Source organism: Uranotaenia lowii, chromosome 2, assembly GCF_029784155.1.
Source record: "Uranotaenia lowii strain MFRU-FL chromosome 2, ASM2978415v1, whole genome shotgun sequence".
NCBI classification, from domain to species: Eukaryota; Metazoa; Arthropoda; class Insecta; order Diptera; family Culicidae; genus Uranotaenia; species Uranotaenia lowii.
Genome location: NC_073692.1, coordinates 83,063,151 through 83,088,316, shown reverse-complemented (window position 1 = coordinate 83,088,316; position 25,166 = coordinate 83,063,151). Strand labels below are relative to the sequence as shown.

Here is a 25,166-nt window from a genome sequence, read left to right as displayed (position 1 = left end):
TATTGAAACAGGAAGCAGCGCCTTCATGAACACCTATTTGTGAGATACTGGTTACAATTTCAATCTTACCTTGCAAGTGTCATCACACATCTCAATTACACCTATGAATCGACAACAACCCTCTTTTGGATCAGAAAGTGGAAGGTATGCAGCTGACATTTCGAGAAGGTCAGCAGCACCAGCAAAATTCGACGAGTCTCAAGACACTGACCTTTGGGCCGTCGTCGTCGGCGATGATCATCCCTTGGATTCCGCCTTACGGACGGATGCAGGTACGAATGAAGGGCTCGAAATCGGGCAGAGAACCGCTCATGAATAAAAACAATTTCAACTAATCATCACTTTATTTTTATTTTTCGTTTCCTATAAATGCTTCTCAACAAAACAGCATAAGCACCAGTAGTAAGGTGGGTTGGTCGAAATCAGTGTTCGATTCTCAAAATAAAAATGCAACAATCGTGACTGGGACCTATTCTATTCTAACTCTAACAGTTGTCTAGTAGTTAAAGCCTTTTGAGTAACGATGGAGAAAAGCAGTAGTATGAATCATCTAACTAAATTGAGCCTAGAACCTCCGGGAGGGTTCTTCCCTGGGGGGTAGACTGGCGAGGTACTCTAAGGCCCGCTGAATTGCCGGTGGGATTGGCGGAGGCGTGGGAAGATGATCGCCGATCGGTTGGAATCCATTTTCGTCGGCAATGTACTGCACCCGGATCAGCTGCCCATCCGGGGCGGTGTAGGAGTATTCACCTTGGGCCACCTGAAAAATTAATAAAATTTATGAATTAGCCATAGTTTGCACCTTTTTAGACCAACACAGAGTGATTTCGATTGAGAAGATCAAGGTAGAAATAGATCAGAATATTTTAAATGCTAGGCGTAATTCTGCTTCTCAATAATTTACGAGGTCGATGCGCCATGGACTGTTTGACGTACAGTGTTTGAAAGTCAAGCGTAAAAGTTTGAATCCGATTCCGATTTCATCTCGCACAGATCTACCTTCTTAAAATTGGAAATGTCATTCTTTCTTACGTTGTAAAAGCTATCAATTTAGGTGTGTAATCCGAAATAATTTTCAATGGACTTCGTTTATTAATGCTCAGTGCTCCAAAATATATGACACGTTGCGTATGTTTAGATTAACCTCCTACTTCTTACCAGTCAATACTAAGCTTATGTTGGTAAGAACGACCATAGTTCCGCATTTTGTGTTTGGAGCTCAATGTAGTGATTTGAAAAGGCATTGAATTACCTCATACTACATGTTGAAAATAAATTAATAAATAAATATTAATTGATTAAATTTTTCATATCATTTCAACAGCTTTGAAAATTCCAATAACTGTTTTTTTCATTTCTGAGGGAATGTTAAAATATTAAATTTTTATTCGCTTTATGTTTGAATTACAAATTAAAATTATTTCAGTTGGCTAAATTTCCTCTGAATTAAAAAAATTAACAGGAATTTTTAGTTGATTAATGGGTAAAATAGGAAATTACAACTAGGGTAAATGATTTAGAAGGGAACTAGTTAAAATCTGACCTTGAGCGGAACCATGTACTTTTCCTAAGATCTAGACAAACTATATGAATCTTATATAAATGTTGAAAAAAAACTTTTCAAGATCTTTCCAATCAAGCTGTGCCATTTTTGCTTAAATTTATTAAATGAAATAACGTCATTAAAATCTTTTAAAAAACATACGCATTTCTGGTGAAATTTTCACCAATCTATACTGATTTTGAACGGCAATTTATGTAAACTGATTATTAATGAATAAAATGGTAGAAAAACTCATAAAAAAGCACTGTTCGGGTTTTTGTAACAAGTTTTCCAAAAATATCAATCAATTGCTAAGTTTTTAAAAGTAAATATGGTGAGCGGAACTACTAGCTTCCAAAATAAACCGCTAAGTGCGCTGCCTTATGTCTCACAAGCGGTTTTTACCCCTGAATGTATGCAGCTTCTTTTATTTTTGTTATATCAGCTTTAGGGACGGAAAATATGTAAAATTGATTACGAATTTAACCAAAAATTACTTTAATTGGTTGCACAGCGTACCAAACCAGGCACACAAAAAGTTTAATTTTTTTTTGAGGTAAAAAAATGATCATTGATTCTTTCTTTCAGAGGAACGACGGGAAGGATGAGGAAGGCTTTCATACATATTTTTGGCATAATTCGAAAACTAATGTAGCCAATAAAGTAAAGTCATTATTTCAGAATAGGAATCAGTCTTCATTGCCATTACAATCCGAACTTTAAGAAGCAGCTTACATATAACGAGGTTGTTCTTGATGTTGAAATTTCATTTGAAAACGATATACATACTAACAAACAAACATTCAAATTATTTTTAATACAAATTCCTTCAGTTTTACAAAGAGTAGCAAAGTACACCGGGTTAGCTATTTTATAATACATAAAGATTCAATTGGGTTGAATTGAATTGGATTCAATTCTCTAGTGTTTAATGTTTACACTTGAGCTCAAACTCATGGAAGTCGGTTTGCAAAATAATTTTGTTTTATCAATTGTACTAAATACTTAATGTTTGCACATTTTTTTAAAATAAATAAATTTTATCGTGATTCATAAGCAACTGAAATTTATTATAAACTTTATTCTTTGAATGAGTTGTTTAGAGCAAAGTTGTCAAAATCACAAAAAACTTAAATTTCTCAGAATTTTGAGCAAAACTTTATCACTCACACAATCTGTGTCACAGAGCACAGAATTTATAAATATTCCAAGATTTCAAAGAATTTTTGAATTTGGAATTGGTTTCAAAATTTTTTTTTGTTCAGTATAAAATTTTGGTTTTTGACTTTATATTAAAAAAGAATGATTAGATTTTCAATGTAAAATGATTTTACTCAACTAAAATATGAAAAAGACCCTCCCCCCCACTAATAAATTTTCAATTAAATTAAAGTAATTAACATAACAGAATTCATTCACATAATTATTGGATAAATTCATAAAAAATTAGAATTTTTTTTCTCAAAAAATACCTTAATTAAGATCAATGTATAGTTTTTTATTGCAAAATCTGTAATTTAAGGCATCTTCTTTTGTGTAACTGACTTTGCCGTTACCTTCCAAAATTTGTTAAGAGAAATATGACCCTAAACGTGCACATTCTAATAACACTAGTTTACAGCATTTTTGAACTCAGTAAACTGAAGGTCATTTCTAATGTGAAATCGGACGCTGAATCCGAAAATGAAATTCAAAAAAATCTCAGTAGAGCCGTTTTTAAGTTATGCTCCAAATATGAAATTTCGAAAAAATTAAAAAAGTTTTTGTACTTAGATTAAAATATCTCAGACGGCATAACAGTAATTTGAAATCCCTCTTCTGCATATTGAAGGTGAATAAGTTTTCTATCGATCATTTGAACACTGTTTTTGCGTTTGACCAACAGTATTGCTGATATTAGTGACTTTATGAGAAAAAAAATTATAAAAAACGCATTTTTTTAGAGAAAATTTTGTTTCAATGAAAGTTGTAGACTCGATGTTAGCATTTAAAAAATCTGATTTTCTTTTACGCTTAAATATCAATTCAAAACAAAGATTTCAAGTGGTTATTTATCAAAATCGGTTGAAAATTGAAGAAGTTATTGCTACTTTACAATAACTGAAATTTTTGGAGTTTTTAATAATCTAACAAACCGCAGTACACTTATCATAGTATAGGAAGAATGAAACATGATAAATCTCACTCGCTTCAAGTCAAAATTATTTATTAGCTTACCTGAAGGTCATCCAGGTTTTTCATCAATAACTTTTTTCATCACTAGTTGATTGTTTTTTATGGTTGGTTTTCTTAAAGCCTAAGTTGAGACAAATATTTCACCCGAAGACTGTAACTCGATTGGATTTGAAACAGAAAAGTTATTGCGGTTCAAAGATTGTATTTTTGTCGAAAATTGTCGTATAAAACGCAATGCGTAACAAGTACTCATTGCGTGTTGGACAAAATTTGCGGCCTTTGAACCGCAATAACTTTTCTGTTTCAAATCCAATCGAGTTACAGTCTTCGGGTGAAATATTTGTCTCAACTTAGGCTTTAAGAAAATCAACCATAAAAAAAAATCAACTAGTGATGAAAAAAGTTATTGATGAAAAACCAGTATTTTTCGTTCCTTCCGGGCAAATTACCTCAAAACATTATTCACGTTTGAGACTTAAGCAACCCCTCCCTATGGTCAGATCTTCCTGAAACTTGGCATATGACCTTCTGGTAAGCTAATAAATAATTTTGACTTGAAGCGAGTGAGATTTATCATGTTTCATTCTTCCTATACTATGATAAGTGTACTGCGGTTTGTTAAATTATTAAAAACTCCAAAAATTTCAGTTATTGTAAAGTCGCAATAACTTCTTCAATTTTCAGCCGATTTTGATAAATAACCACTTGAAATCTTTGTTTTGAATTGATATTTAAGCGCAAAAGAAAATCAGATTTTTTAAATACTACCGTCGAGTATAAAACTATCGTTGAAACAAAATTTTCTCTAAAAAAATGCGTTTTTTATAATTTTTTTTCTCATAAAGTCACTAATATCAGCAATACTGTTGGTCAAACGCAAAAACAGTGTTCAGATGATCGATAGAAAACTTATTCACCTTCAATATGCAGAAGAGGGATTTCAAATTACTGTTATGCCGTCTGAGATATTTTAATCTAAGTACAAGAACTTTTTTAATTTTTTCGAAATTTCAAACTTGGAGCATAACTGAAAAACGGCTCTACTGAGATTTTTTTGAATTTCATTTTCGGATTCAGCGCCCGATTTCACATGAAAAATGTTGGTCAGTTAATCAAGTTCACGATTTTTTTTAAATTTTGTAAACTAGTGTAATCAATCAAATATACTGACGAATTTAATATTTGAGTTTATAGAATCGATTTTTTCACGCAAGATACAGTGAATCAAAGTGAAAATTGGATATCATTTTTGAAGTTAGAAATAAATTTGAACGGTTATTTTGGGAACAAATTAAGAAGGCTAAGTTTTTTTCTATTTACGTTAAAACATTAATTTTTGTTCTTTAAAATCTTTTGAAGATTAGGAATGAGAGCTATTAAAAATGATGACAGTACAAAATGGTTCCACTCAAAATCAAAATTCTTTCTTCAGTAAAACAGCTCTAGCCAGCTATGCCATTAAAAAAAAAAGAATTTTGAGAACACTTTAAAATAAATACTGGTGATCAGTGGATGATTTGCTATTGCAAGGACCCGACTTGGAACTTGGAATGTTTTAACCTTTGCCTTACAAGGCAAGCTGGCTCAACTTGCTAGGAAAGCTAGACGCTTCAAACTTGAAATTTCGATACTGAGCGAAGTCAGTTGGCAGAACACCGAAGAACACAAGACACAGTCAAGGTAACTGAGAAAAAATCTGTGTTTTTGACAAAAAAAAAAATCTCGAATTTTGTGTTTTGAAACTAAGATTCTGTGACGGTTTTCTATGACTTTATTTTTATGCAGTTCACAGTTCACATGATTTTCAACATGTGAAACATAAAAAAATTGAAACGTTTAACAGTTTTAATAAAAAAAAATCAATTTACTTGAGCTTTTTTTGATTCATGAATCAGAGTCAGAAATATAAATTCTAAATTTTTATGAAGGATTAATCACCGTAATTTATATTTGTATATGTAATTTATCGGCCTAGCGGTGAAAAGTGATGTCCTTTTTAGTAGGGACATCTAAAGATTATGAAGTTTTTTTTTTTATATAGGTGGATAGAAGGTTAGATAAAAATGAAAGATGTTGAAAATGAGCGGGTAGAATTTATTTAGAAGCATATCATCACATATAAAATTTTTGTTCCTCACGAGCCTACTACTATGAAGCGGTAGATACAGATAGAGTTGCATCTACCACCACACATTAGTAGGCTAAGCGTGGTCCGCCCCACAAGGGAAAACTTGCAGTGCGGACGAACGAAAAGATGATATGTGATCGCTCAGATATACTCCCTTTAACTCAGAAACGCATCTATCGATGTATAGTCTTCTCAGTTTGTTATCATCGCGCTTCTGTTACATCCGGGGTTTGGATGCGAAACAGTACGGTCGATAGTCTGATAGTGAAAGGATATCACTTTTCACCGCTAGGCCGATAAATTACATATACAAATATATAGAGTGCCCCAAATTTGTATAGAAAATTTCAAACCTATGGAATTTTATGCACCGCAGGCTGAAATTGATCCTAGGGCCAGTACAAAGTCCCATGTCAAATTTGGGCCAGATCGGACCACGGGGAAGGGTCGCTCAACGAACCTTAAATTTGTATGGGATTTTGTGACATTTTGTTCGGGAGAAACAGGAAAGATTAGTTTTTAAACAATAACTTTGGTCCCGATTTCTTCTTTATACAATTTTTCTTCAAGTTTAAACTATGGCAAATATTTCATCTGAAGATGAAGATGAAAAGGATGGTATTCTTCACTGCCAATGAGGCGTCAAAATCCGGTGATAGCGACCATTGTTCCGCATTTTGGTTTGGAGATTAGTGTAGTGATTTGAAAAGTTTTTAATATTTTAATTTAAAAAAAAAACATGTCAAAAAAATATTTTAGCGAAACAGTTTTTCCTTGGATAAAAGTTGTTTCTAATTATAAAACTATGCTTTCGTGATTTTTAAGCGAAAAATTTTCCCTGAAAGATATGAAGAAAACAGGAACGCAACCAAAATGGTTGCAATCGGTCATCTTCGATGAAATGGCATGCATTTCAAATTAAGTGTCCCGGTCGGGGCGGTTAAACATGTTGACGCCTCATCGAAAGTGATGAATACCATCCTTAGAAATGTTATCCCATTTCAGATGCCGTATAACTTTTTTATCTTAACTTTTATCGAATTGTGATCTTCTGATGAAATATTCGTCAAAACTAAAACCAAAGTTATTGATGAAACACTGGTCTTTCATGTTCCTCCCGAACAAAATGTCGCAAAATTCCATACAAACTTTAGGCACGACCCCTTCCCGTGGTCCGATCTAGTCCAAATTTGGCATGGGGCCTCGTACTAGGCCTAGAATCAATTTGAGTCTGCAGCGCAAAACTTAATCAAAAGTCGGATAATTTGGGACACTCTATTGGATACAGTCCTGGCAAGTCCTGCTTTACTCTGGCATACGAGGAGAACAAGCTAGTCGAGAACGAGGAGTTGGTTTTCTATTAAGATCGCAGGCCCATGCGACCCTTATAAGATGGGAACCGATGAACGAAAATTAATCGTAGCCAGATTTAGAACACGGGTTTGAAACCTTACAATGGTCCAGTGCTATGTGTCAACTGACGCTGCGGGTTTGCAGGAAAAAAATCAGTTTTACAGTCAACTGAACAACGTGGTTGAGAAAATTCTAAAGGGTGACTTCAACGCAAAGATTGGCTCCGATAATCGGGACTTTGAGTGCATCATGGGGCGCCATGGCCTAAGACAGATGAGCGAAAACGGAGAGCTGTTTGTAGAGTTTTGTGGCAACAACAACTTGGTGATCGGTGGATCGATCTACCCCCATCGACCAGCTCATAAGGTCACTTGGGTATCCCGGGATGGCCGCACAGAAAATCAAATTGACCACATCTGCATCAGCCGGAAATGGAGAAGGAGTCTTCTTGGTGACCGCTACAACCGAAGCGCAGACATTGCATCTGCTCGTCACCTCGTTCTTGGTGAGATAAGTATGAGAGTTGCGCGTGTCCAATGGCGCGAAGGAAATGTCGGATGTCTTTTCGCTGATTGGAGAATCCAGAGGTGGAAAGAGCTTACGTAGAACTGCTTGTATCCCAAACCTTACTAGTGCCGACAGACGGAACAGTCGAAGAACAGTAGTGTGGAATCAAGACGACGAGCCATGGTACTCTCGGTAAAGTGTGTTGAAGAAGAAGTAAATGGATGTCGGATGAAACCTGGAGGATGATCGATGATCGTAAAAAGGCGAAAGTCGGAATTAAGCAGGCATGTCCCGGGTCAGTCAAAGCAGCTGTTAGCTTACGATATACGGAGCTGGAAAATGCAGTTAAACGAGCTTGTATACGGGACAAGAGAGTCTGGACGAACTCCCTAGCCGAAGAGGGAGAAAGAGCCGCCGCCATTGGAGATGTCCGATAACTTTATGACATTTCTTGCCGCCTCAGTGGTGCAATGACTAATGCTAGAATGCCGCTGAAAGACCGAGCAGGTCAGTTATTGACCGATCGAACAGATCAGCTCAAACGATGGACTGAGCACTTCGAACAACTCTTCCGAGTCACGAATAACGATGACCAACAGAACCCGCAGCTCGAAGCGCCAACAGTAAGTCGCATCAATGGCGTCAACTCGGAATCGCTCGCTATTGTTCAGACACAGATTTTGCCCAGATTTTTACTGAGAGTGCCCAGATTTTACAGACTTTCAAAATTGAGTGATAAAATCAATACTCATGTATCGGATTTGATCCGTAAGTGGCAGATTAGACAGAAATGTGGCTTGTATTCATTGGTATTTGACCAATCATTCATTAAACATATATTTTTTTTAAATAAAATCGGCATGGTACGTGGTAGGAGTGTTTATCATATAGTTATGGCAGTGTTTGTTGTATAGTTATAAACTCGAAAATAACCCGAACACCATAGCACAACAACCCCAACTCCCCCCCGCTCACACGATTCGTCAAACTTAATGTCTTGTTTAGTACCAAATTTGTGATTTTCCTTATGCACAGACAAACACAGACTTTTTTTCAAAATTGCCCATATTTTTTATCCTCAACACCTGGCATCACTGCCTAACAGAGTGCGGTTGCTGGCGAGGCATAACGTTGATCTGTTCAACCCTCAAAGTACTCTGCATAGTGATCCTGAATAGGATCCGTCGGCAACAAGCTAGATTCCGATCCGGACGATCATGTGTGGACCACATTACAACGCTACGAATCACACTGGAACAAATCATCGAATTATAGGATCCTCTCTTCTGCTGATGTTCGTTGATTTCGATGAAGCATTTGAACGAATGAACCACCAGATGTTTTATCTGGGCTGCTTTTAGACGATGAGAAGTCCCAGAGAAAATAGTCCATCTCATCGAAGCATAGTACGAGGCATTTTCGTTTAAGGTTTTGCACGACGATGTCTTGTCCGAACCAATGCCGGTAACTGCTGGAGTGAGACAAGGATGTATCTTATAACCGCTACTCTTTCTCATCGTGATGGATGAAATCTTGACTGGATCGATTGACTGTAGACCAAACTGAGGACTGCGGTGGAATCTTTCGACAAAGGAGTAGCTTGGCGACCTTGACCTGGCAGACGATATTGTTTTGCTCACCCAAAGACAACAAGACATGCAGAGCAAACTCGACGACCTCACCGAAAGCTCCGAGGCAGAAGGTCTCAAAATCAATGTCAGAATGACCAAGTCGATGGAAATCAATCACAAATAATCGTTTCAATTTTGTGGTAGCTTAGCAACAAGTTTAGAAAGTGGAGTGCTTCTATTATCTTGGTAGCCAAATAACGCCTGAAGGTGGTACCAAGAAAGACACCGAAACCTGGATCAGAAAAGCCTGATTTGCGTTTGCGAGTCTCCGAAACACCTGGCGGTCACGCCAGATTTCTCTACGAACGAAAAACCGAATCTTCAACTTAAACGTCAAATCCGTATTGCGGGTGTGCCTGCGGAATATAGTCCGCGTCTGGTGGCCTGGCAACTGGAACGCCAGTGCCATCAAAAGACGCTAGAAATCGAGATTCGGGAGTGTAAGTGGAGATGGATTGGCCACACGCTGCGAAGAGAGGCACTTGGCTGGAATCCATATTGGCATCGAAGAAGACTATACGCTCGTGACGGCGTATAGTCTAGCCGCTGAAATACACCCAGTTGACGAGAACCTTGGCTGGTAGCAAGTAAAGCCGCTGGCTTCGGATCGTCAGCAGTGAATAGTTTTGATTTCGGTTCTATGTGCGGTGGATCGGCCTCGGACCTTCAGGTAGGTAGGTTTAGCTTCAGAAGATTCTTTACTATTGGTGGCTCTGAACTAGTTTTTCAAACGATAGAATATTTAATGTGGATCATTTCATATGAACTTCACAAGGTCGACTTTTTTTTCTTTACTCCTTTCTTTTTGCAGCCTTCGACAAAGTTGTAGTCAGTTTGCCAGTAAGTTTCCTTAAATCAAAAATAGGACACTATTCGATCAAATTTTCTTGTTTTTCCTTATCAAACTTTAAATCTAAATCCGGTGACCATAATCTCGTTTTCAAAATCATGACAATATCGTTAAGATTTACCAAATAGAAAACTTGAAAACTACAAGCTTTTTGACACAATTTATAAATAATAGCTGAGAGCTACCAAACTATGTACATTTCATTAAAAAAACACTGTCTCTCCAGCCATAATCATAAAATCTTTCATATCGCACGTTCTGCAAGTAATCCAACATAATTTGCAGATCATCCGAAATTACACGGTTGACCTTTATGATGCCACACCATGGTCAGAATAAAAAAAATCATAAAATATGCTTATGGTATTTAAGCAGAAACAAAATCATTCATTCAAGCAGAAAAAAAACTCGTTTCGCATCCTTCGACCGGACCAGTAGAAGATGATACAGCCCTCGAATAAGTCATCAATTAATATTAATCTTTCGCTATCGAGGCTCTTGTTGCTTGTCAAGAATTTCTCGACACCTCGCCGTTGACAGTCTTCTTCATTCGACTTCAACCTTTTGGTGGATGAGCTGCCGTTTGGGGGTTCGATTTTACTCGATCTCTGTTACCCCGCAAATGAATTTGCGATGGTGGATCCTCTTGAACTTTGCCGTACTTGGTTAACTGTAGCTGTCCACTCATCTGGCCCTACGCCTGATCTACGTCTTACCTGAAAGATGGGGAATCCGATGGGTCTTCATCTGCATCTCAGTGCGCCGCCGTTTTAATGTACTGGTTAGCCGAGACCACACCGGGCGGGCGGGAGGATATATTCATATGAACTTTGTACTAAACCGGCCGATAGCAAAAGGTAAATTTAATAATTCATTCTACATGGTCATCCGCGACGCCCGCCCGTTTCGATGGAATAGATTGTGAAATTTGTTCAAGTACTCTGCTGCCCTCTTTGGCTGAGAGGTTAGGATGGCAGTTTATCTTTTTTTTTCAATATTTCTCTAGTTAGGTGCCTCATTGCAAATTGTCCGTGACAGTCGATATGGGTTAAAGCGACCGATGACGTTGATTAGGTTTAAATATTAGTTGGTCATGATCTGTTGGCTTCGCCGAATCGTCAATAAGTGTTGATTGGAATTGCAGTTGGCAATGTTGAATCGAAACATTAGGCATGGGAAAAGCAATCGCTGAGAAGCACTTCAGGTAATAATGAAAAGAGTTTTAATGAAGAGGCCTGTATCTATGGACTCATTTTGCTAACTAAAAAGTAACACATGATTTTGTGAAACTTAGTGGATAATGTATCAACTATGTAACCCATTTATTGCTTTTATTGAAATTTTGAGCGAATTAAACGCTCAGTTTTATTTAGAAAATTTAAATTTCTCAGTTATGCTTATGTGAGACCAATTTTTTGTTGTGTGAATTCTTCCAACAATCGTTTGAATGGTTACAAGTTTAACCCATCGCTTCATGAAGCAACAAATTTGCAACGGGTTGTATGAAAAAGTGACAAACCGAATTTTGTTTAAGTTTTTGTTCTTGATATGCACATTATTTCTAACTGTTTAAAATTATTTCAAGGGAAAATAAATAAATTCATCAAATGAAGGATTGAGATGCTGATGGGATTATGAGATCATTTAACTGATAAAAAGAGTAAGTTCAACAGACAATAACAGTTTAAATCATCAGTGACTTATAATTGTGTGTTTCTCATGATTATTGGGGGACTGTATTTTAAGTTTTTGATGTTTCTCAAACAACTAAAGCATTAAACAGACATAAAATAAGCAAAAATTTATAAACTCCCCTTCAGAACTAATGTGTCATATTGAAACTATTAAAATTTGTACGTTGTGTTACTGTTCTAAAGGGCATTTTAAATAAACCATCACTTGATACAGCAAATCTATGATGCTGCTTGCTGTATTACTTACTGCATTATTTGTTTTATGGACTCCTGGTTCCTGGAAGTTCACAAAACAAAATCTCGTTTTGAGTTCTTCAGTGCCCGTTTGATACCACTGCCTAAATATTGCCTATAAACCATTTGTTATTCTGAACTTATTTTAACAATATTCATAGATTCGATATCGTTGTTCAGTAGATTCCACAGAAATGAACAAATGGCTTGTAAACGCTTCGAAAATAGGGGGGGGGGGGGGGGAATAGGAACTCAATGACACCTTCAGATAGACGCTTATCTATTTTATATATTGACTAGCTGATCCCATACGAACTCCGTTTCGCTTTCAAGTTGGAATATGTTATGAACAGTTTGTATGAAATTCAATTGCCAAGCATTTTCCAGATGCACTTCCTAATTATTTGTTAAAAAATAATTGTAAAAATGTTGGATGATCACTTTTTCTGTCTGCTACTAAATATGAAATCAGGAATCAATTGACCGTTCCAAAAAATCTACGTGTATAAATTTCGACTCGATCGTTGCATAACAGCGCAATTATTGCCAAAAAGTGAAACCCCTTTCTGTGGCCTCTTATACAATCTTTGATATCTGAAATCGATTGCTGTTCTCTCAGAAATCCCGTGTGCAAATTTTCCAAGCAATCCATTACATTGTAACTTCAATATTCCTTAAAACTTGGGAAAATTAATTAATATGAACGACCCCTTTTGTCGATCCCAGGCAAAACATTTGACATCTGAAATCGATTGCCCGTCCCTGAAAACTACCGTTTGCAAATTTTCATCCCAATCCGATGTAAAATAACGACGATATTGCAAAAATATTGAAATGGACGACTATGATTATATGGACGACCCCCTTTGCCGGCCCCTTACACTGAATTTAATACCTGAAATCCATTGCTCATCTCTCAAAACTCTCGTGTACCAATTTTCGTCTGAATCCGATGTATAATAACGACAATATCGCATCAACAGTGAATAGTTAATATGGACGGCCCCTTTGGCCGACCCCTGATTTTAGTTTTGATAAGTGAAATCAGTTGTTTGTCCCTAATAACTTTTATGTGCAAATTTTCACCCCAATCCGATGTATAAAAACGTCAATATCACTAAGATACTGAAAATTTAATATGGACGACCCCTTTTGCCGGCCCCTTACACTGAATTTGATACCTCAAATCGATTGCACGTCACTCGAAATGATCGTGTACCAATTTTCATCTGAATACGATGTATAATAACATCAATATCGCAAAAACAGCGATCAGTTAATATGGACGACCCCTTTGGCTGACCCCTTACATAAAATTTGACACCTGAAATCGATTTCTCGTCTTTCAAAACACTCATGTGCAAATTTTTAACACGATCCGACGAAAAATAACGTCAATATCGCGAAAACAATATTTGTGTTCTATGGACGACCCCCTTCAGAAGGGGTCATCCGAAAATCTAAAAACATTTTTCATCCTTCCTGGTCCTAATGAGCATTCATGCCAAATTTCAGCTCTCTAGCCCTTAAGACGGCTGAGTCTATAGAGGACAAACAAACAAACAAACAAACAAACAAACAAACAAACAAACATACAGAAATTGCTTTTTATATATATAGATAGAAGATAGATTAGGACCAGGAAGACAAATATTGTTTTAGCGATATTGGCGATAATAACACATCGGGTTGTGATGAAAATTTGCAAATCAGTGTTTTGAAGGACGAGCAATCGATTCAAGGTATTAAATTCAGGGTCAGAGTTAAGGAACGAGTTATGTTTAATGTTTTTGCGATATTGACGTTATTATACATTGGATGAATATGAAAATTTCCACACATGAGGTTTGTTGAAGGCTCTTTTGCTTTTAGGTTTGTAGTGAAAATTTGCACATCGAAGTTTTACAGCAAAGGAAATTGATTTTAAGTGTCTTATTTTGACAAGGGATCGGCAAAAGGGCTCGTCTAATAATTTTTTGCAATAATTAGGTTGTTGGGCATCGAGGCAAAAATTCAAACACGAGATTTTTAAAGGACGAGGCTTCCTGATTCATTCCTGATTTAAAACTTTCTTTAAAACGACAGATGTTTTTGCAATAATTGCTTTCTGCATGGGATCCGGACGGAAATTTATTTACGAGAGCTTAACAGAACGGGGGATCTTCTCCCGATTTCAAATTTGGATCAGACTATAGAAAAGCGGGTCATTCATTTTAACTTTTATATTTTTCAGAAGAAATTTCGTTATCACGCATCCCAACAAGGCGAAAGTACGTACTCGAATGTTCTTTTCGATGATCAATCGATTTCTTATTTTGAATTTCAGTTTTGTAGACAAGCAAATAAACCACTTATGAATACTGTTTAATATAAGGTTGCCAGATTTTTTTTTTCAGCACGTATCCGGGCCGTACAAACCGGGTAGTTTTTATATAAAATCCTGGCAAAATCAAAAATTAAGAAAAAAATGAATTTTTTTCTTTTATCAAACTCATCGATGAATTTTGAACCGTATTTTAGGCTTCCAAAAAACCAATCATGATTATTTTTATGAAATTTACTCAAAAAATTTCGTTTTGGAGGAGTTTGTTGTTTATTTTTTGTTTTATTTGCCAAATAAAGTGAATAAACCCGTGCAAAATCCGGGCATTTTTCAATGAAAACCGGGCAACCGGTCCGGGCCGGACAGTTCTCAAATATAGTTCTCAAAATAAGAAATTTTGTCGTGAATATGCGTCGCTATTACCATTTAACACAAAATCAGTCATCTCACTCAATCTCGAATACAACAGGTGATACAATTCCCATTCTCTACAGTTTGACTTTCGCTCTTCCAATTGTTTAAGTTTTCGAAAAATTTATCAAGTTTTTCAATAAAATACCTTAAACTTGAGTTATTTCCTTTTTTTAGATTTTCGAAAAAATCTAAGGGAGGGTGACAAAAAAAGAAATTGAACTTTATTCCGGCCTTATTGGTTTAAAATAAGTTTTTGTTTTTGATTCAAGTTTGGATGTTTTTTTTCTCAAGTACTGATTTACCCAATATGGGAGAATGGGGACACTTGATCCTTTTTTTTTCTTATATACATCATATTTTTTTGAAAAATTTTGCAGATCGCCTTTTCTCTGTATTTTCTGACGTTTTTCGAGCATGTAATTTCAAGTTTATATGCTGCAAATGTAAGATTGATACATGAACCCGTAGATGAACTAGAAACGTTTTTGTGTAACTTAAAAATTGGGATATTTTAAAAGTTAAAGGAGACTTGATCCTTTATTAATTCATCAATAAAAATTATAGCCCATTGTTGATACCTGATACCTGATATGTCCAAGATGTTTATTTTTTTGTTTTGTTTTGTTCGTCCGGAAATCAAGCATTAAAAGTTAAAAACGACAGAGTAATCGTAAAACTAAATTAGTCCAATAAAAAAATACGAGAAGAATTTGAATGTCCGTTTTGCAATACCCATCGTTCAAAATTTGCAAACTGTAGTTATAGCAAAAAGCAAAAGACATTTTTGAAATAAACGGATAAATGTTTCCTGAAAATTTACGGAAATTGATGGATAACCTGAGGTCTTGCGGTTGATTAACTGAGTAAATAAATGCACTTTTTTCAACAAAAAAAAAGTGCTTGTTATTAAACCAACACTGTTTCAATAGTTTAGAGCATGAATAACATAAAAAGTTAAAATTTGTGGAAATTTCTTTTTTTCCATTTAAGAAGTTACTGCCAATAAAACAGACACAAATTCAATAGTTTTAATTGTTCGATTGGTTTAAAAATTGTTAATGTTTAGTAACACTGAATCAGGATAAAATTTGTAAAATTACCATACACCTATGTATGTACATATGTATGGTTTTGTGAATACAGAAGGGAGTTAAAATATCCTTACATCAATGTTTTATTTTTGTTGTTGGCGGATTTTCGAGTTTTTAATGGGTCACACTGTACGCTTTTCTGAACGCATGATAGCTATAAGTCATTGGTTATCCTAACGAAAAAACAAAGCTTACAAGCATTTTACAAACTTGTTTGGACTAGTTGTGGAATTTTTCTCAGAAAATCATTAATATCAATCCAAAGTAGTTTCCTTATAACCATCCAAATTTATAATTAAAATAAATATCAGATTCAAGTTGTTATATGTAGCTCATATAGACATTTTGATGCTAGCTGAATGCGGAACTGCTTTTTTACTAAATGGATTTTGTTGTTGTTTTTATTGACTGCGATTTCTGCAAATTAACCAAATTTGGAGGTAAAACAATTTAAGATTTTTTGTGCACAGTACCGAAAAATATAACTCATAATGGTTGTCAGATGGAAATTTTTATCACTGATTTATCCTTCAGACATTGTATGGATCTTTTTCTTAAATTTAGTTTTTTGTTAAAAGCGACTACTTTCGTTAGACATACTTGAGCTGCTTGTTCCGTTCCAGCGTTCTTCAAGAATCCTTGTTCCTCTGCCTGTATTCCATTTCCTGTTTCATAACTCCAACTGTACGATCCGTCCGGGTTTATTTCTTGCTCTTGCCGGATAATTGGAATCGGTTCCGTTACCGGACCTTGAGGAGCGCTGTAAACGCTTAGCACTAACAGAGCACTGATTAACACCTACGGAAGAATTTTCATCAATCATAATCATTCATCACATGAAATTACTTTCACATACGAGAGATTGCACCCAAACAACCATTGTAACAAATTTTTTGATTTATGGATTCGTTCAACTTCAAACTTAACAATATCACAAACTTTTCTAAGTCAACTTTTCTTAATGGTAATTTTATGTAAGAACTGTTCCTTCCGACTGGAAGCACAAAAAACCAGTAAGTGACTTTTATATGCAAAAGCCACCCAGCCTTAAGATCGTCATCTAAAGAACTAAGCGAGAATCCATCATGCACGATGATCATCGCCCTAGCCTAGCCCGAATGTAGTAAGCAAGCAGCGAACCCCTCCCCACAAAGTCTGAACCGGCTAAGATGGGCTGTTGTAGGATACAAATTTATGTGAACACTTACTTGAACTTTCTTACCGCATACAGTACTCGGCATGGCGATCAAGAGGGGCAATATGGTGTAGAACATGGCCGTAGGAACGGGGAGGGTTTTGGGGGTTAAACCCCCCCCCATGAGGGTCCAAAAAAGCAAGCGAGCTATTCTACTCTACACTCAAAATTTTAAATTCATTATCAAGTTATGATAATAGAGCAAAGATATTCAAGAGTAACTATCTGAACTGAAAACTAATACCAAAACGTCAGAAACCCATTTCAAGTTCAAAATTCTGCTACAGTTTTTCAAAATTTTCTCACTTGTTCATAGAGGTTGTTAGATTTTTTTCAGCACGTATCCGGGCCGGACAAATCCGGACTTTTTTTTACATAAAAACCTGGCAAAATCCGAGTATTTGATTTCATATATGTCGACCGATTTGGTAAAACCGGTCGATTTTGGTTAAAACCTAGGAATTGCTCATCAAAAATCTATTAAAAAAAACTTTAAAAAACCTTTCATGAACATTTTTTGTAACTTGCTGTAAAAAATTTGGACGTATAAATAAAAAACAAATTACAACACAATTTGTTTATTTTTAAGTTTGATGTAAGAATGAGAATGAGAACCAACTCAGGCAAAATTCGGGCTTTTCCAATGAAATCTGGGCAACCGGGTCGGACCGAACTTTTACAAAAAAAATTGTTAGATATCCGGGCCAATCCGTTTAAAACCAGGCAAGTTGGCAACCTTATCATAGAAATTCAGTTCTGAACTATAAATTTAAAATTAAACCTATTTTGGAGGTTCTGGTTCCATATTCCTTTAACCAAAATTGTATTTCTACATATTTTCGTATTTCTGATTTTGTATCAAGTGTAAACCTACGAAATAGTTTTATTCTGAGTCTCAAGGCCAATGGAGACTGGGTGCTACATGCACTTCCCTATGTCGAATATGCTAGCTAGTCGAGTCTGTAGTCCGTATGCTAAGTCATCGTATGGGCTACCATCACTCTCTCAATTTGCTCGGGCAGTCAGTCGTTGTCATAGTGTCTAGTGGTAGAGAGGTGATTGGAAAAGGCCGGGGCTCGGCTAGTTTTTCTAGTGGTTCGAGCTCCACACAAGTTAAGGATTCTTGATTTTCAGTTCGAATAATCATAAAAAATTAAGAATGCAAAGCTGCTTTGAAATCCTTGTTCGAATTCCGTTTTGAATTTCATATCAAATTTGAATCATGTTTTTCGAAAATTAAATGCATTTTCAATATTTTAATAATTTGTTTTATATTCAAATTCGAAGTTCTTAAACTTTATTCTAGTTAACACTAAATTTAAACATTTAAAGCCTGTAAGTGGCGATCCAAAATTGAAAACCAGATTTTGATTCATCATTCGAAATTCACATTTTAAATCAGATTCACAGAACACATTAAAAATAAATAATTGAAATAATGAATTAAGATTTAACCAGCACTACAGAATTTAAATAATAGAATCATGAATGAGAGCTCTAGGATTTGGCTCATGAAATTCAGATTTGGAATTAAGATTCGGAAATTGTTTTTTTTTTTACATATTTCGGAAATCGTAAAGATATTCGTAAACAGATTCAAAATTCAATTTTTGAATTAAGGTTAAGAATTCAAAAAAAGATTTAGCTTGTGAATGAGTTTTTCAATCAACATAAAATTGTTGAGGAATTCAAGAGAACATAAACTAAAAAATTTGCTTCTCAGTTCAATTTCCAGATTTCAAAGTTTTTAATCAGAATAAGTTTGTACACACAACTCAGCTGAAAATCACAAATTTGAGTTAATTTTCTAAGTTTTGATTCATGCAAAATATCCCAAATTATATTTAAAAAAAATTATCCACAGGATTTTTAGTATGGAATTGATTTTTTATGATGAATATTGCCTTTTAAAAAAAAACATGTACCTGACCTTCACCTAAAAATCTGCACATTTTTTTTATTTTTTCGGTGTATTGTTTAACATTTTTAATATTGCAGCTATTTTAAGTCAAATTTCAAACTAAAATCAAAAATTTAGTTCAAGTTTGTATCAAGCAAATTGGATTCGAAAAATTTTTATCTCTTACTATTTTTTTTTTTGTAAAATTTTGTTTATTTTCATCAAAGGTTAGAATCTTGGAATTTGCAAAAGAGTTTACAAGATTGGGCTTGTTTGATTTGAGTATAGAATAAGTTTTTAAAAGAAATTGAAGGCTACCCCAAAAAGAACTTATTTTATGCTCAAATGAAATAACTTTGATCTAACAGACTTTTAAACAAATTCAAAACTTTTAACTATCGATGACAGCGAATTTCATATTTTGTTCCCAGAGGTTTCATTAATAAAATTTAACTCACCCTTTAGGCTAAGAACCACTTTTCTAAAGTGTCCTTTTTAAGGTTTTATTAATGACACTTTACCATCCTTGTGGCATTCGTGTCTTCTGTTAAGTTACAATTTCATACGAAAAGTATTAATGAGTACTTTAAAATGAATAATCATATAGTTACAAACAAAATTTGTTTAAATTTTTTTTTATTTCGTGTGTTTTTAGATAAAAAAAATCATAGGTAAAAATTAGTCACCAAAACCCCCCCCATGAGTCGGTTCTTCCTACGGCCCTGGTGTAGAATGCTGACTCCATTCGATTTACTAAGAAAAAATCTCGGAAGACCATCAACCATGGTGTGGCATTTTAAACTGACCAACCCAGCCAGAGCCGAGCCGTTTTCAAAATTTTAACGAAACAATTTGGTTCCAAATTCTTGGTTTAAAACCCCCTCAACCATTTTTTAAAAATTTTATTAGGCGATTTTTTCATAGTTTATCTCTGAAATATTTTCAAAACTATATAACGTGTTTTATTTGCATGAAAATATAATTCCCATGTTTGTACTTTGAAGATGAAGTTTCAACAGTGTAGGTGGCCCTACTTTTGACGCATCAGTTTTAAAAAAAATCGTGTCCCTTGCATGAATAAATGGGAGTTTTGTATTTTCAGAAAATCTGATAAAAATTATGATTAATGATTTATATACTGAATGATAATTTACAACAGTGATTTCGTCGTTGTTTCCTTGAACCTGTTTCGGAACTGTACTAGCTCATTTTTGAGATCTATATCTTAAAAACGCCAAACTAAGTTTTTTTTCTAATTGAATAACTAAATTAAATATTCCATTGTAAATAAAAAACTATTTCGGAATAGTATTACAGCTTATAAAAAATTGAAACAAACACTAAAACTTCCGTTATGAGTGTTTCAAAACTTTCCGAGTCGTCATAGTTAATTGTTCGATACAAGGCCGTGCGAACGGGGGAAGGGGGGGTGGGTGGGGGGTTGGGAGGGGGTTTAGGCGTTTAACTGTGGAAATTTTTTCCAAGTAAAATTTTCAACGCAGTAAAGGAAAAGTACTTGATCTTAAAAGGTGTCCAATAAGTGTTAGCAAAAAAGTCAGAAATTTTCCGGGGGAAATTAGTTTTAAATCACTCTAGCCTTAAGACATTCTATTTCATGACACTACATACATATATGCCGTTCAGAAATTGAATCTAATTTTTGCCTTTCAATCAATCTTTTGTTTTGAAACTCAAATCTTGTCATACAAAAACTCTACCTCGTCTTCTGAATGAGTTTTGATTAAGAGGTGTAACCAAACAGATTTAGAATATGAGACCAACCATTTTAACTTCAAAATTAATTCATCGAATACTAATTTTTACACCAACAAGTTGGAAGCCATGTATCATATGACCCACGATGGTCAATAAGCAAACCAAAATGTTAAACCTAGTATCCTCTACTTTATACTCTTCAAGAAATCAATTCCAGTTTCAATATAATTATGTCTTTCTTGTTCTTTTAAATGCTCAACATCACACTCAAAAACGTTTTGATAAATTGCACATGGCCACAATATTCACATACTTCGAGGTGCAAAACATTTAAAAGCTGATTTTTTTTTTATTATTAAATCAACAGATCATATTGATTCAAATGATATTTAAAAATTAAGAGACTAACTACAATTACAAATCTACACTGAACTTAGAACACTTAGAATTCTTCTTCGGAATACAACCTTCGAAACGTCAAAATCAAAATGCTCTGAGAAGCGGTTAAAAGTCTTGATGACGCCAATTATTGCAGAGTTGGCCCCGTAATTGTTTAGTCTAACAGGATCGAAGAGCTGAAGATCCCGATTCCTCAAACCACGAGGTCGGACGCTAAGTGGAAGAACTTTCAAAAAAGCGAGAGAGTCGATTTTTGATGAAAGCAGATCAGCGGCGAAAGACGCACGAGTGGCGGTCCTGCGGGCTTGCAGCCTGTCGATGTCGAACAGGCGGCAGCGGTTTTTGTAGCTGGGAAGTCGAAAAGGGTCTTGCCAGTTAAAGTGTCGAAGGGTATAACACAAAAAAAAGGCGTTGGATGGCTTCGATGCGATCAGAACCGTTTTGATAATGTGGGCACCAAACCGCAGAAGCATATTCAAGGATCGATCGAACTAGACTGCAGTAAAGACTTTTCAGGCAGTAAATGTCCTTAAAGTCCTTCGTCATGCGGAAAAAAAGACCCAGGCTTCTGGAGGCCTTGTCTACGATATAGTTGGTGTGATTTTTAAAATCCAGCCGCGCATCAAGAATCACACCAAGTTCTTTCACGTGTTGAGCTCGAGATATTGCATCGTTGCCAAGGAAATAAACGGCTTAAATAGAACGGTCGTCGTTTGCGAGAAAATGAAATTACTACGCACTTACTACGGTTTAAAGGTAGGCGATTGGCATCACACCAGGAGGCAAAGAGGTTAAACTGGTTCTGCAGGAAGTTCACATCTTCGGGGCCATTGATAGAACAGTACAGTTTCAAGTCGTCGGCATACACCAATTTTGGTTCATCGAGGAGTTGCAGCACTTCATTGAAGTAGATTAGGAATACTAACGGCCCTAAATGACTTCTCTGAGGCACGCCTGATGAAGCTGAGAACTGCCTGGAAAAACAGTTACCTGTGCGAACTGTAAATTTACGTCCAGTAAGGTAACTGCGGAACCAGCCAATGAGAGATCCACAAAATCCTAAACGCGCAAGCTTTCCGATGGCAATATCATGGTTCACCTTGTCGAATGTGGCAGACAGATCGGTATAGATGGCAAAAGTTTGGGATTTCTTTGCAAAACTTTCATGCACAAACGAGGTAAAGGTTAGTTAGTTAGTTGTAGTTGAGCGTTGAGGCATAAATCAATGCTGGTCGTTGGAGAGGTTGTTAGCAGTACATGAAAATGGGATCAAAAACCACCATTTCGAAAAGTTTGGCTATAGCACACAGAGCTGAAATTCCTCGGCAATTATATTAACATCTTTTCTATCTCTTTTTTTATGAACCGGGATCATGTAAGCTTCTTTCCACAGTGAAGGGAAGGTGGCCTGATCAAGCGAAGCTTGGAAGATAAGCCTGATAGGAGTCAGCAAAGAAGGTGATTAACTTAGGTGCCCTTGATCTAAGTATGAAACTTTTATATCAGTTTTTGTTTTTTAATAAACTTTTGAAAACATTTTACAATCATTTAAGAAATTTCTGCATTGTTTTGACAACACTTTAAAACAAAACTTTAAAACAAATCAGTTTTTTTAATTAAAGGTATTAAATCAAGACTTCAAGTTATTTTGAGTTCTGAGAAAAAAGTTATAGAGGTTTTCTATTTGTTTACTTTTCCCTAGTTTTAATAATATTTTAAATCAAGTTACATTTTTATTGTTTTGAAGCAAAAATAAAATCGTATTGCAACAGTTTTGTTAAATGAGTTAATTTTTTTTAACTTTATTCAGCTGCATCTGATATACTTTTGATATTATCCTTTTTAAATTAAAAAAAAATTGGAGTTTAATTTTTTTAAATCATGCATTATCATCTTTAAAATATTATTTCTTAATTGAATTAAATAGGTATAATAAACAAAATCATTTTTTTTCTTAAACGTAGATCTGTTATCTCATCAGTTACCAATGATTGATGTCACTTAAAACTGATACAGCTAATAAACACCAAACGCAAGGTCAGTAGTCAGATAGTCAATTTTTTTTTAAGCTCAGGACGCTTAATTCTACCAAATCAATAATTCAATCTTAGGCACCAATTATAAGTTTGAATTTTTTTTTACTCTGAATTTTTTGTTCTGAAAACATAATCTTCTTGGAAGCGAAGCCTTTAAATCCTAATTTCTACCTTAGTTTCCACCTTTTCTCTTTCAAAGGACCAAATAAATCAATTGAAAGCGACAAATATTCAGTGCTTAAAATTTTTAATTTTAAAATCTTCGTTTGAAAATTTATAAACTTTTTATCTATTTTCATAGTATTAAATCGTGTATTTTGATCGATCATGACTTTTAATTTATCTTAAGAAAGTTCGAAAAATGATTCAAAGTAGTAACTTAAAAGTTCAATTTTAATGCGCAATGTTAACTTAATTTTTATTATCTTTGTGCTTTAGATTTTTACAACAAAACTTGTTTTTTTTTGTTTTTTATTTTAGTTTCTCATTGGTCACTTAAAATCTATTATTATGATTTTTTTAAATTGAAATAATACAATTTTTTAATCAATTCTTCAATTGAAAACAAAGAAAAGAAATGTAAAATTAGATGATTAATAATAAAAAAATATATAATTTTTCTAACACTATTTAATCATGGTCAATTTTTAACCTGATCTGACATTTATTTGTGAGTTCAGATTTTTGTTTTTAATTTGATTATATATTTTAAAGTATTCTATTTTATATAAATTCATAAGAATTCATTTAAGTCCGAAGCTTTGAATTTAAATTTGAATACTAGACTGCTTAGAATTTATCTTCAAGCAAATTTCTAGTTCAGGATTAGGAACATCATTTTGAATAATTTATCAATGACTTACCGGAGATAGCATTGATTTGAAACGTTAATTTTAAGTTGTTTTGAAAACCTTGATTTATGTTATCAGTAAAATTCACTATTTTTGAGTTTGTGTAATAATCATAAGTACGAAAAAGGTTTAGAAATCAATTTCCTTATTTATTGTGTGTTTTTGGAATTGTGTTCATTTTTGGCTAAATTTGAATTTCGATCACCCCCCTCCATGGACAGGTCCTTCGCACGGGGTTGTTTTAATACCAAGATTTTTTGACGATCGCTTGCTCAAAGTAGACTGAAATGTAAGGAATAAAAAACTTGCATTTTAATAAGTTCAATATTTCAACAAACTTTTGGAAGTATTTGCTTTAAAAATGAAGAATTATAGGAAAAAATTCTTTGTTTTTTAACTCTACAAATTTTCAAAGGTTTTTTGTGTTTTCCGATCATTTTTTTGAGAATGAGGCTTATTCTGCGAGGCGAGTGACGTGAAGTGACTTGGTTTTTTAGAGTCACCGTATTCTAGCAGGCGAATGCCGTGACTTGAATGAACTTTAGGTGACTTGAATGAACTTTTTTTAACTGTCACCGTATTCTCAGAGGCGAATGGCGTCACTCAAGTCGGTAGCAAGTGACTTTTGAAGTCGTAACCTATTATGCAGGTGACTTTGAAGGACAAAAATTTAAAACAGGATTATAATAAAAGTTTTGTATAGCAAAGGACCTTTTTCTTATTTATTCGATTATTTAATGATAAAAAATGGTTAATTTCGACCTTCATAAAGTTTTATTCGGTTTTTGAGATCTGAGATTAAAACTTGAAAATACTCGTTTATTGCGACTGTTTGTGTTCTTCCTTCCTTACGAAACATCATGCAGAAACCATCGACTAGCAACGATGGAAGTAGCTGCAGAGCCAGTATTGTGGATTATTTCCAGTCTATGGCCTTTTTTATTGTTTTTTTTTCTGGTCAAAGCTAGGCATATTATTTATTAAGTATCAAGACATATTTATGATTATGGAAATTATTTTGATGTCTCAATTATTATACATAAAACATACAACAATGACGAGAAATTTGAATCTGAGTTGAAATAAAAGTAACTACTCAATTTAATGAAAATAATTCAATAGGAGG

The 25,166-nt window shown here is 34.7% G+C and overlaps 1 protein-coding gene across 1 annotated transcript; it reads right to left on the bottom strand.

Annotated features, from left to right (window-relative positions):
• Positions 1–325: 325 nt before the first annotated feature.
• On the bottom strand, positions 326–16,997 carry LOC129745922 (endocuticle structural glycoprotein SgAbd-8-like). The gene is made up of 3 exons (XM_055739314.1): positions 16,800–16,997; positions 16,544–16,741; positions 326–760 (listed from the first exon to the last, which is right to left on the bottom strand). Exons 1-3 carry the CDS (start codon positions 16,821–16,823, stop codon positions 566–568), a joined length of 417 nt encoding a protein of 138 aa, XP_055595289.1. The 5' UTR covers positions 16,824–16,997; the 3' UTR covers positions 326–565.
• Between the last annotated feature and the right edge of the window lie 8,169 nt (positions 16,998–25,166).

Excerpts from the sequence above, each read along its gene's own strand:
- LOC129745922 (XM_055739314.1), bottom strand. The coding sequence starts at position 16,823 with ATGGTTGTTTGGGTGCAATCTCTC. Across the intron at positions 16,742-16,799 it reads TTGTTTGGGTGCAATCTCTC|GTGTTAATCAGTGCTCTGTT; the intron begins GTATGTGAAAGT and ends ATTCTTCCGTAG. Across the intron at positions 761-16,543 it reads GAACGGAACAAGCAGCTCAA|GTGGCCCAAGGTGAATACTC; the intron begins GTATGTCTAACG and ends TTAATTTTTCAG.